Genomic DNA, 14,424 nt, shown 5'->3' on the forward strand with positions numbered 1-14,424 from the left:
GCCACAACTACTGAGCCCGCGCGCCACAACTACTGAAGCCTGCGCGCCTAGAGCCCGTGCTCTGCAACAAGAGGAGCCACCGCAATGAGAAGCCCGCGCACCGCAATGAAGAGTAGCCCCCGCTCGCCGCAACTAGAGGAAAGCCCGCGCGCAGCAACAAAGACCCAACGCAGCCAAAAATAAAAAAGTTTAAAAAAAAAAAAAAATCTTACCATTGCAGAAAAGCACTTGGGACACAAAAAGCTGCACCTACCCTTTCTTAATCACATCATCCTTAGAAGAAACTGGATTCAAAGACTCACTCTTCCAAGGTTTTTGAATTGCTGTTTTTACTCTAGGTGGTTTCTTGGGAGATTTAGAAAGTTGTGATAATCTGGATTCTTCTTTCTAAAAAGCAGTAAGATAATGAACAAAGTGAAAAATGGGCAAAATGGGGAAAAAAGGACAGAGAATAAAGCATAGCTCTCCAAAAATACCTCAAAATTGTTTTGATCATTAGAGGATTTCTTTCCTCACTATACCACTTACTATGCTATGTTTGAGAAGGAGAATATTTTTTATTCTCCTTCTCAAACTCCGACTTTCATGCAACCAGCAGGCTGAAATCCCTATACCTATTTAGAGTATTAAAAAAACAAGGCCAAAGGCTTTACATTATTATGAAAAAAGACTCTTTCCTGGAGGAAGAACTTTGTAAAAACTTTATTCTGTAACTGAATAAGTTTTAGTGCTCTGTGTGTGTATGTGTATGTGTGTGTGGTGGGGTAGGGAATGCAGGTAGCAGGGCGGGAAAAGATGTGTGGACACCATTGGTCCATAAGAGACTTATATCTTAACAGAACTAATTCCTTCCATTTTTGGACATTTTATTTTCATGGGTATTCTTCTCATTCTTAAATGTTCTTTATGGTAAAAGTTAATTATTTAAATCTAGAACATGAGATGCTACATACACGAATCAAAAAAATACAAACACCTAAATGTCCAAAGAGAGGAGAAAGAAACAATTATATATACTTATACATGTATTTATATATATATTATATATAAATGTAACATTATATAATACTTAAAAGTAAGGATTATGAAAATTATGGAAAAATACTGATGAAGATGTTAAAAGAAATTACCAGAATCGAAAAATATAAGTATATTACAATTAAAAATTCACAAAAAGCCTAAGAGAAAATAGGTTAATAGTTGTCTAGAAGTCGGTGAGATCAGAGTGATTTGTCTCTTCAGTTTCCAAATTTACAGTAGTTTTATTATTTTTATAATTTGAAAAAGAAACAAACTTTTCTTATATGTCAACTTCAATTAGAATGTAATATGTGCTGCTGGAGAGCAAGAAATTTACTTGTGATGCTTTATTATCCAGAACAAACAATAAAATCTTATATACACTCTAGGTGCCTAACAGCTACTAATATTTTTTTAAGAATTCTCTAAACAAAATTAATTACTTAAGTATGTTTTACTTATAACATTCTAAGTATCAGGGCTCACATCTGTTTTAGTAATTTGGAACAAAGCATGACATTAACCAATACTCACTAAATGAGTGGGACCACAGGGGACTGGGCTTATGAAAAGTGTATCATACAGAAGTGGCAAATTCATAGACACGAAGTAGAATGGTGGTTACCAGGGGATGCAGGAGGGGTTGGTTAATGGGTATATAGTTTCAAATTTGCAAGATAAAATAGTTCTGAAGATCTGTTTCACAGCAATGCAAATATACTTACTACCTCAGTGTACACCTGAAAATGGTTAAGACAGTAAATTTTGTTATGTGCTTTTTACCACAATAAAAAAGTCTTCTTAATATAAAAAAATTTTTTAAGTGTATTATACTTAAAATGAGAGGATGGCCTAAATTAGAATTTTTGAGCTTTCTGGCTTGGGAGAAAGCAAGAAAAGTAGGCAGAAAGAAACTGATAGAGAAAAAACTGACAAAAGGGCACAGTAGAATTGGGGGGTGGGTTAAGGAGCTGCTCTATATCATGATTGTGATGGCAGCTACACAATGTATATATTTGTCAAAAATTACAGAACAGTACACTAAAAAGGGTGAATTTTACTCTACATAAATGATATCTCAACTTTTAAAACAGGAAAAATAAAGAAAATAGAATCGAGTTCCATTCCTTACACTGTTTTCTGCGGGGGAAACAGAAAGAGATCAGAATTAGTTATCCAACTAGAAAACACCGATGACCACATACGGTGATGGTACTCAGAAATCAAATGTTATCAGATGATGTGCTCCCTACACCACACCTCTAAGATTTGTATTAACTTGGTGACTGGGTCACAAAGTCACATGGGCTAACAAGGAAGCTCAGATTTATCAGTAGAGTGGCATATAAAAAGGCCACAAGTGCAAAGGAGGTCAGAAAAATGTCTAAACAATGGATAAGAAACCATTAGTTCACTACAGTGACACTAACTCAAAGTGTGGTCCCCAGACCAGCAGCAAAAACATCACGTGGGAGGGAGCTTGTTAGATATGCAAATCCTTGGGCCCCATCCCAGACCAACTGAATATTGATCTTTAGGTGCAGCCCTGAAGTCTCTATTCTGACTCAGGTGACTCACGCATGCTGAAGCTTGAGAACCACCAGCCTGTAGCAATACTTTGCCTACGCATCACCTAGGAATCTTATTAAAATGTAGGTTCTAAAATGTGATTCTAATGTTCAGGCAGGATGAGAACTTCAATTCTAAGCCAACCTCCTGATTTTACAGTGACTCTCACCCAGTCTATATCAATTAAATCAGACTCTCTGAAGGTGGGACCCAGGCACCAGTATGTTTAAAAGCTCTCTATGTGATTCTAGTATGTATACAGGATTAAGAAACCACTAACAAAAAAATTGTAAGGTATTTCCAGCTCTAAAGCACTACTTGTAGAAGCAGAATTTTAAAAACTGTAATTATACATCTTCCTGACTTTTAAAAATAAGATATCCTGATCATAAAGTAATCTTTTTTTTGAAGGGTTTGTGTGTGACTATGGCCAATAACACTTAACATTCTGTGACACCTTTAAAGCTAGAAAGATTAATAAGGCTCCTTACTTCTGAAATGCAGGTGTTAGCTACATTTATTATATCTCTATGCCAAAGCATATAGGATTATTTACTTCTTCTCTGTAAAGTTGGTTAACTTTTCTTCTCTTTGTGGACTTTTCCCCCCTATTTTTTGTACTATCTTATTCTTCCCCATTGTGAAAAAATGCTATTTCTAATTTTGCTGTTGTTACTTTTCACTCATTTGTTCAGTTTATATTTATTAAGTGCCAGGCACTGTTCTAGGCACTGAGGAAAAGCAGTTAACAAAGAAAAATCCCTTATATTCTAGTAGGAGCTGAAAGACAATAAACATAAATCACATGGTCTTAAGTACAATAAAGCAAAATAAAGCAGAGCAGAGGGCTCCGATAGTGAGGGAGGGTATCTGTGCTGTCCTACACAAGTGTGCTTACATGGAAGAGTCAAGGATAGCCTCTCTGATTAAGGGATATCTGAGCAGACACCAAAGTGAGTGAGGGGCAACATATCCGGAGGAAGAGTGCTGCAAGTGAAGGGAACAGCAAGTGCAACCCTCCCAGGTTTTTGCTTGGTGTGTTCCAAGAACAGCAAAGAGGCCAGTGTGGAGTGGTGTAAGCTAGAGAAGAATGCTAGGAAATAAGGTCAGGAAGTTAGCAGGGGTGTGAACAGCTGTGTAAAGACTTTGGCTTGTATTCTGAGTGAGAGAGGAGGCCACTAGAGAGTTTTGAGCAAGTGAGTACATGATCATGCATTTTTAAAAGATCACATTGGCTGATTGGTGGAGAACAAACCATAGGTTTTCTTATTTCCTAATTGTTGCAGCATGTACATTAACAACAACCAACAACAACAACAAAAGGTTTATGATGAAACTTAAGTACTAGTGTACAAAACCCAAGCATGGATATTTCATTACAAACTTAAGAGATCAAAGTATCGATGTACATCCTACCTGCATCTCAGGTATCTGTGGAATGCAAGATTTAGGTCTTAATGGCAAGAGGGTTGCCATTTGTGGAAAAGGGTCGACATCCTTCCTTGGTTTCTCTTGACGAAGGTGCCAGAATTTCAGTTCAGCACTAGCATGTTTTGTTGAGGGTGAATGAGTAACACAGAATCTTGGTGCCCTAGTTGGAGGAAAAACAAATTTAAGATTAAACTAGACAATAAGCCTCAAAAATCAAAAGGCTACTAAATGTATAATATCTGTGCTCACAATTATCAGTCTTGCCACATCCCTTTTCTAATAATTTCTTCTTTTTCTGCTGCCTAGCTCCTCCCTCCAATGTTATTCTATGATATATCAACTGCCTGAAATCACATTCACTTATACAATATAAAGAGGCAATATACACGAAGAAAAAATAATAAAATTGCATTCAAATTATTATCTGCTTGATAAGAAAAAGAAACCTATATATCTATTCGATGAAGGAATTTTTAAAAATAATTTACAGTTTCTAGTAAAACAAAAATAAAATGCACCTGTGATCTGTTTTAAAGCAGTTTACAATTTATCTATAATACCAAATAAAAACTAGAGGATGAAATTAACATTTAAAAATATATAAACATTTTTATAATGCTTAAGTATACTACTAAAGTGGATTATGAATCATATGATCTATTTTCAAGCCTTAAATTTAAAGGTAAGAATTAATTTTATAACAATTTAGATAATAAATGAAAGACCTACACTACTGCCAGAAATTTAGGAAAAAGAATATTTGGCACAATATCAAGGCCCCACTTAACTGGATGGATATTCCCATACTCAGTCTGTGGGCTAACTCTATATTGCCTATGGGGTTAACTCCAGCAGTCAGGGCCTGTTGTTAATTACTTCTTGGACTAGGTTTTCCCCCTGGTGCCACAGCCCAAAGACTAATTCCCACTTCATATTTCAGGTCCTGGTAGAAAATTGCCTCCCTTTAAAAACAGGAAGATGGTAGATACTTCCCTGATGTAAACACAGGTTAGGAGTGGAAGAGAACCCAAAGTCCATAATTAGTTTAGGATCAGAAAGCACCCTGTAAAGATCTGGGTGGTCATTTTACACCATATTTCAAAACCTTTACTTGCAGACTTGGAAATATCTAAAATTACCTCTTATTTTCATGCCAATTAGTAAGTGGGCATATTTACAAGAACCTTATCAAATAAATCATACATGTGCTGGACAGGAAATCTGGGTATATCAATTTTCTAATTCCCATCATTACAGTATATTCACATGACCCCATTTTAATCTTGCATTCTTATTTAATTCATTGCATTAAGTTTTTATTAGCCACTACGTGAATTCATCAAATATTGTGGACTACATTTCACAGTCAATCCTAAACAGGTATTGTATTCTTTTTCACGCTTCCATCATACAGGTTCTCATGTATATTGATTGTACACCTCGTAATCTGAAGCTCTAGAGAGCGGGAGAAGGTATTTGCCATGCAGTCCACCAAAGGAACTGCATCCAATATATGTGTGTGTAAACACGTATATATATGTACATACATGTGTGTGTATGTGAATGTGTGTATATCTATCTATATCTATTTATCTATCCATCTATCTATGTATCTCGCAATAGAAAAATGGGCAAGGAAGATAAACAGGCAATTCATGAAAGTTGAAATCCAAATGACCACTCAATATTGAAAAGGTTATCAACCTCACCAATAATCAGGGAAATGCAAGTGAAAAAGCACAAAACACCAATGACATACCAAATATATAGGCAAAAATTTAAAAATCTGACAATATTAAATGTTACCATGGATTTGCAGCAATGGATACTCTCATATTCTGTTGGTGGGAATGCAAATTGGTACAACTACTTTGGAAAAATGGATATGTGTACAGCATTGCTTGTAATTGTGAAAAGAGAAAATGACACAAATTTTTTAAAACAATAAATAAATTATGGTATATTCATGCACTGGAATACCATATACAACAGTGAAAATTAATAAAACTCTTAAATACAGTTACAGTCAAATCTTACAAATATATTGTTGATAGAAGACGCAAAGAAGGCATACAACATGATTCCATTTTTATAAAGTTGTAGAACAGGCAGATAAAAATACATGCTTAGGGATTTATTTGCATACATGGTTGGTAAAACTACAAAGAAAAGCAAGGCGATAATCACAAAAGTCAAGATACTGGTTACCCCCAAGTGGGAGTAAGGATGGCGTGATCAGGAAGGCAACTTCAGGGGTCTCGGTAATGCTTTATTTCCCAAGCAACATGGTGGTGACATGAATGTTTGTGTTTAGGTTTGAATTTTAAAGAATATACAGGATTTAGCTAGATCAAGAAAAAAGGTTAAGAAAGAATACTGGGAAAATGGCAAAGTCAGCAATACTGTTTTTCTACCTCTCAGAATCCCTTCATAAAAACAGACAGCACAGCTAGATGGCAAAACCAAAAACTCACGGACGACATTTAGAACAAAATGTTAATGTGACACGGTATCCCCACAAACCCCAACACACAAGCAGGTGGGTACAAAAGATCAGCCATAATACCTGCAAGACATTGGTGTGTAGGTGAGAAGAAGAAGGAAGTGCCTGATGGACCTGAGAACGGAAGAGCACCAAAAGAGCCAGAAAAGCACAGCAGGCCTGTTTGAGGTTAGCAATTGAGCCTGGAAGGGCTTTTGCCCTCTCCAACACTGAGTGAGTACACACAAATTCAATCACATTTCTACTTACCAACAAAGAACAACTGGAAAGCCCAAATAACAAAATGTATGAACTACGGTACATGCAACAATTGGGATGCATTATGCTTCAGTGGCATTATGCTGACCAACAGAAGTTAATACTGTATAATTACATGACATTCTAAAAAGACAAAACTATAGTGACAAAGAACAGATCAGTGGCTGCCAGGGGTTGGGAGTGGAGGAAGAGTCTAATGACAAAAGGGTGGTGTGAGTTTCTTAAGATGATAGAATTGTTTGTACACTGATTGTCATGGTGGTTATATGAATCTATACAGTTTGCTTTCACTGTATGTTAATGGAAAACATAGAAAAGAAGGAAAGAGAAAAGCAGCCTTTTCAATAAATGAGGATGAGCAACTGGATATCCATAAGCAAGAAAAAAAAAAACCCAAACTGAACCTTGACCTAAACCTCACACTATATGTAAAAAATAACTCAAAATGGGCCATGGACTTAAATGTAAAACATAAAATTATAAGGTTTTTAGGAAAAACATAGGAGAAAATCTTCAGAATATAGCACTAGGCAAAGAGTTCTCAGGTTTGACACCACAGGTATAATCCACAAAAGGAAGGCCTCATCAGAATTCAAAAATTTTGCTCTATAAAAGACTCACTTTTTTTGGTTTTTCAGATACGGTTATATTTATTCTTAATAGTAGGTGTATTTGACATAGGAAAGTTTGCATTAGTTGAATAAACTTGGCTCAAGAGGATAACTGCCTCTACTCTAATGAAACATTTGTAGTAAAAATTATGTGGAACCCTTCATTTAGAGAGTCCTCCAATATATTCCCCTCCCCCTCCCAGGGAAAATCCCACACATGTTTAATTTCAGATTTTCTCTTGCAAGTTGTTTTCTTTCTTGTCTGCATGGTCTTCTGTTGTTTGATTTGTCTTGTTTTTTTTCAGTGAATTAGTCTTCATAATTAGTATGGTAACATGAGTTTGTGAAAGCTGCATTTTCCATTTGCACCTCTAATTCCAGTTCATCACCACAGGATTCACTCTGTTCTCTTCTATATTTGTAACTCTCTTCCACATTGATGAGAATTCTGGTTCCCATTATCCACAATATTTTTACTTGTTTGCTTAATCTAGATGACTGGCTTACTATAAAAGGATATAACTCAGAAACAGCCAGATGGAAGAGAAGCATAGGGCAAGGGATGTGGGTGCACCTCTACATGTTCACCCATCCAGAAGGTATGAAAGACCTTTTTAAGAAGACTTCAGAAAGCTTGTCTTTAAGAAGACAAGCTAAAGACTGGAAGAAAATATTTGCAAACTATATATCTGACTAATGGCTACTATGTAGAATATAAAAATAACTCTAAAACTCAATAATAAGAAAGAACACAATCAGAAAATGTACAAAACACACAGATATGTCACTGAAGTGTATATGCAAATGACAAATAAGCATATAAAAGACGTTCAGCATCATTAACAACGGGAGAGTTTCCAAGTAAAACTACAATGAGATATCACTACACACTTATAAAAATAAGTAAATAAGTATCTACTGGCTAAAATAGAAAACTGTGACAACATCAAACAATTGCAAGGATGCAGAAAAACTGGATCATTCATACACTGCTGGTGGGAATGTAAAAGGGTACATCAACCCTGGAAAATAGTTTGGCAGTTTCTATTGAAACTAAAAACAGACTATATGACCCACTAATCTCACTCTAGGACATTTATCCCAGAGAAAGGAAGACTTATGTTCATGCAGAAACCTGTACATCAATGTTCATAGCAGCTTTCTTAGTAATATCAAAACACTGGAAACAACCTTAATATTCTTCAATTAGTGAATGAATGTATAACATCCGTACAACAGAATACTACTCAGCAATGAAAAAGAACAAAGCAACTTGGATGGATATCAAAGGAATTATGCTGAATGAAAAAACCAATCCCCGAAGATTACATATTGTATTATTTCATTTATATAATAGATTAGTAGTTTCTAGGAATTATGAGAAAGAGGGAAGGAAAGAGGTAGGTATGGTTATAAGAGAGCAGTACAAAGGGAGGCATGTGGTAATGTAACTGCACTGTATCTTGACTGTAACAGCAAATGCATGTGATAAAACTATATAGAACTAACTATACACAGAGAAATAAATGCTTGTAAAGCTGGCAAAATATGAAAAAAGATTGGAGAGTTATATCAATATCAATTTCCTCATTGCAACATTGCACTGCAGTTATGCAAGATGTCACCATTGGAAGAAACTGGGTGAAAGGTATACAGAATCTCTGTATTATTTCTTACAGCTGCATATGAATCTACAGTTATCTCAAAACAAAAAGTTAAATTTAAAAAAGGAAAGCTTCTACTGTATTAGTAATGATTTTTTAAGTTGGGTGGTGTGTACACAGGTGCCTATTATAGTATAATTTACACCTTTCTGCATTTCTTAAATATTTAAGAATAGAAGTTTATAGGCGGGGAGGGGCAAGATGGCGGAAGAGTAAGACGCGGAGATCACCTTCCTCCCCACAGATACATGAGAAATACATCTACACGTGGAACTGCTCCTACAGAACACCCACTGAACGCTGGCAGAAGACGTCAGACCTCCCAAAAGGCAAGAAAATCCCCACGTACTTGGGTAGGGCAAAAGAAAAAAGAAATAACAGAGACAAAAGAATAGGGACGGGACCTGCGAAGGAGGAAAGGTGTCCACACACTAGGAAGCCCCTTCGCGGGCAGAGACTGCGGGTAGCAGAGGGGGGAGGCTTCGGAGCCACGGAGGAGAGCGCAGCCACAGGGGTGCGGAGGGCAAAGTGGAGAGATTCCCGCACAGAGGAGTGGTGCCGACCAGCACTCACCAGCCCGAGAGACTTGTCTGCTCAGCCGACGGGGCGGGCGTGGGCTGGGAGCTGGGGCTCGGGCTTCGGTGCTAGCTGGGAGGGAGTCCGGGAAAAAGACTGCAGCTGCCGAAGAGGCAAGAGACTTTTTCTTGCCTCTTTGTTTCGCGGCGCGCAAGGAGAGGGGATTCAGAGCGCCGCCTAAACGAGCTCCAGAGACGGGCGCGAGCCGCGGCGATCAGCGCGGACCCCAGAGGCGGGCATGAGACGCTAAGGCTGCTGCTGCCGCCACCAAGAAGCCTGTGTGCGAGCACAGGTCACTCTCCACACCGCCCCTCCCGGGAGCCAGTGCAGCCCGCCACGGCCAGGCTCCCGTGATCCGGGGACAACTTCCCCGGGAGGACACACGGCGCGCCTCGGGCTGGTGCAACGTCACGACGCCTCTGCCGCCGCAGGCTCGCCCCGCCTCCTCCGTACCGCTCCCTCCCCCCCGCCCAAGTGAGCCAGAGCCCCCGAATCCGCTGCTCCTTTAACCCCGTCCTGTCTGGGCGGGGAACAGACGCCCTCAGGCGACCTACATGCAGAGGCGGGTCCAAATCCAAAGCTGAACCCGGGAGCTGTGAGAACAAAGAAGAGAAAGGGAAATCTCTCCCAGCAGCCTCAGGAGCAGCGGATTAAAGCTCCACAAACAACTTGATGTGCCTGCATCTGTTGAATACCTGAATAGACAACGAATCATCCCAAATTTAGGAGGTGGACTTTGGGAGCAGGATATATTAACTTTTCCCCTTTTACTTTTTTTGTGAGTGTATATGTGTATGCTTCTGGGTGAGATTTTGTCTGTATAGCTTTGCTCTCACCGTTAGTCCTAGGGTTAGGTCCGTCCGTTTTTTTTTTTTTTTTTTTTTACTTAAAAAAATTTTTTTCCCTAATAAATGTTTTCTTAATAATTTTTTCCTTATTTTCTATTTTTAAAAAATTAAAAAAATTTTTTTAATAGGTTTTTTCATATTTTTTATTTTAAAAAATTAAAAAAAATTTTTTTCTTAATAAATTTATTCTTAATAATTTTTTTTTCTTATTTTTATTATAATTGCTTTATTTTATTTTATTTTATCCTCTTTCTTTCTTTCTTTCCATTTTTTCTCCCTTTTATTCTGAGCCGTGTGGATGAAAGGCTCTTGGTGCTCCAGCCAGGCATCAGGGCTGTGCCTCTGAGGTGGGAGAGCCAACTTCAGGACACTGGTCCACAAGAGACCTCCCAGCTCCACGTAATACCAAACGGCGAAAATCTCTCAGAGATCTCCATCTCACCATCAAGACCCAGCTTCACTCAACGACCAGCAAGCTACAGTGCTGGACACCCTATGCCAAACAACTAGCAAGACAGGAACACAGCCCCATCCATTAACAGAGAGGCTGCCTAAAATCATAATAAGGCCACAGACACCCCAAAACACACCACCAGACGTGGACGAGCCCACCAGAAAGACAACATCCAGCCTCATCCACCAGAACACAGGCACTAGTTCCCTCCACCAGGAAACCTACACAACCCACTGAACCAACCTTAGCCACTGGGGACAGATACCAAAAACAACGGGAACTACGAACCTGCAGCCTGTGAAAAGGAGACCCCAAACACAGTAAGATAAGCAAAATGAGAAGACAGAAAAACACACAGCAGATGAAGGAGCAGGGTCAAAACACACCAGACCTAACAAATGAAGAGGAAATAGGCAGTCTACCTGAAAAAGAATTCAGAATAATGATAGTAAGGATGATCCAAAATCTTGGAAATAGAATAGACAAAATGCAAGAAACATTTAACAAGGACGTAGAAGAACTAAAGAGGAACCAAGCAACGATGAAAAGCACAATAAATGAAATTAAAAATACTCTAGATGGGATCAATAGCAGAATAACTGAGGCAGAAGAACGGATAAGTGACCTGGAAGATAAAATGGTGGAAATAACTACTGCAGAGCAGAATAAAGAAAAAAGAATGAAAAGAACTGAGGACAGTCTCAGAGACCTCTGGGACAACATTAAGCGCACCAACATTCGAATTATAGGGGTCCCAGAAGAAGAAGAGAAAAAGAAAGGGACTGAGAAAATATTTGAAGAGATTATAGTTGAAAACTTCCCTAATATGGGAAAGGAAATAGTTAATCAAGTCCTGGAAGCACAGAGAGTCCCATACAGGATAAATCCAAAGAGAAACACACCAAGACACATATTAATCAAACTATCAAAAATTAAATATAAAGAAAACATATTAAAAGCAGCAAGGGAAAAACAACAAATCACACACAAGGGCATCCCCATAAGGTTAACAGCTGATCTTTCAGCAGAAACTCTGCAAGCCAGAAGGGAGTGGCAGGATATACTTAAAGTGATGAAGGAGAAAAACCTACAACCAAGATTACTCTACCCAGCAAGGATCTCATTCAGATTTGATGGAGAAATTAAAACCTTTACAGACAAGCAAAAGCTGAGAGAGTTCAGCACCACCAAACCAGCTTTACAACAAATGCTAAAGGAACTTCTCTAGGCAAGAAACACAAGAGAAGGAAAACACCGACAATAACAAACCCAAAACATTTAAGAAAATGGGAATAGGAACATACATATCGATAATTACCTTAAATGTAAATGGATTAAATGCTCCCACCAAAAGACACAGACTGGCTGAATGGATACAAAAACAAGACCCATATATATGCTGTCTACAAGAGACCCACTTCAGACCTAGAGACACATACAGACTGAAAGTGAGGGGATGGAAAAAGATATTCCATGCAAATGGAAATCAAAAGAAAGCTGGAGTAGCAATTCTCATATCAGACAAAATAGACTTTAAAATAAAGACTATTACAAGAGACAAAGACGGACACTATATAATGATCAAGGGATCGATCCAAGAGGAAGGTATAACAATTGTAAATATTTATGCACCCAACATAGGAGCACCTCAATACATAAGGCAAATACTAACAGCCATAAAAGAGGAAATCGACAGCAACACAATCATAGTAGGGGACTTTAACACCCCACTTTCACCAATGGACAGATCATCCAAAATGAAAATAAATAAGGAAACACAAGCTTTAAATGATACATTAAACAAGATGGACTTAATTGATATTTATAGGACATTCCACCCAAAAACAACAGAATACACATTTTTCTCAAGTGCTCATGGAACATTCTCCAGGATAGATCATATCTTGGGTCACAAATCAAGCCTTGGTAAATTTAAAAAAATTGAAATCGTATCAAGTATCTTTTCCGACCACAACGCTATGAGACTAGATATCAATTACAGGAAAAGATCTGTAAAAAATACAAACACATGGAGGCTACACAATACACTACTTAATAACGAAGTGATCACTGAAGAAATCAAAGGGGAAATCAAAAAATACCTAGAAACAAATGACAATGGAGACACGACGATCCAAAACCTATGGGATGCAGCAAAAGCAGTTCTAAGAGGGAAGTTTATAGCAATACAAGCCTACATCAAGAAACAGGAAACATCTCGAATAAACAACCTAACCTTGCACCTAAAGCAATTAGAGAAAGAAGAACAAAAAAACCCCAAAGCTAGCAGAAGGAAAGAAATCATAAAGATCAGATCAGAAATAAATGAAAAAGAAATGAAGGAAACAATAGCAAAAATCAATGAAACTAAAAGCTGGTTCTTTGAGAAGATAAACAAAATTGATAAACCATTAGCCAGACTCATCAAGAGAAAAAAGGAGAAGACTCAAATTAATAGAGTTAGAAATGAAAAAGGAGAAGTAACCACTGACACTGCAGAAATACAAACGATCATAAGAGATTACTACAAGCAACTCTATGCTAATAAAATGGACAACCTGGAAGAAATGGACAGATTCTTAGAAATGCACAACCTGCCGAGACTGAACCAGGAAGAAATAGAAAATATGAACAGACCAATCACAAGCACTGAAATTGAAACTGTGATTAAAAATCTTCCAACACACAAAAGCCCAGGACCAGATGGCTTCACAGGCGAATTCTATCAAACATTTAGAGAAGAGCTAACACCTATCCTTCTCAAACTCTTCCAAAATATTGCAGAGGGAGGAACACTCCCCAACTCATTCTACGAGGCCACCATCACCCTGATACCAAAACCAGGCAAAGATGTCACAAAGAAAGAAAACTACAGGCCAATATCACTGATGAACATAGATGCAAAAATCCTCAACAAAATACTAGCAAACAGAATCCAACAGCACATTAAAAGGATCATACACCATGATCAAGTGGGGTTTATTCCAGGAATGCAAGGATTCTTCAATATACGCAAATCAATCAACGTGATACATCATATTAACAAATTGAAGGAGAAAAACCATATGATCATCTCAATAGATGCAGAGAAAGCTTTCGACAAAATTCAACACCCATTTATGATAAAAGTCCTGCAGAAAGTAGGCATAGAGGGAACTTTCCTCAACATAATAAAGGCCGTATATGACAAACCCACAGCCAACATTGTCCTCAATGGTGAAAAACTGAAACCATTTCCACTAAGATCAGGAACAAGACAAGGTTGCCCACTCTCACCACTATTATTCAACATAGTTTTGGAAGTGTTAGCCACAGCAATCAGAGACGAAAAAGAAATAAAAGGAATCCAAATCGGAAAAGAAGAAGTAAAGCTGTCACTGTTTGCAGATGACATGATACTATACATAGAGAATCCAAAAGATGCTACCAGAAAACTACTAGAGCTAATCAATGAATTTGGTAAAGTAGCAGGATACAAAATTAATGCACA

The 14,424-nt window shown here is 37.8% G+C and overlaps 1 protein-coding gene across 1 annotated transcript in view; it reads right to left on the reverse strand.

The window, feature by feature from the left end:
• RGS22 (regulator of G protein signaling 22) overlaps positions 1-14,424 on the reverse strand; it is a 173,305-nt gene that overhangs the window by 94,032 nt on the left and 64,849 nt on the right. Inside the window, exons 10-11 of the mRNA XM_061171399.1 lie at positions 4,006-4,180; positions 254-387 (exon numbers count right to left, since the gene is read on the reverse strand). Of these exons, the coding sequence (XP_061027382.1) occupies positions 254-387; positions 4,006-4,180 (309 nt within the window). The remainder of the gene's footprint in view (positions 1-253; positions 388-4,005; positions 4,181-14,424) is intronic.

This window comes from Eubalaena glacialis, chromosome 17, assembly GCF_028564815.1.
Source record: "Eubalaena glacialis isolate mEubGla1 chromosome 17, mEubGla1.1.hap2.+ XY, whole genome shotgun sequence".
Taxonomy (NCBI): domain Eukaryota; kingdom Metazoa; phylum Chordata; class Mammalia; order Artiodactyla; family Balaenidae; genus Eubalaena; species Eubalaena glacialis.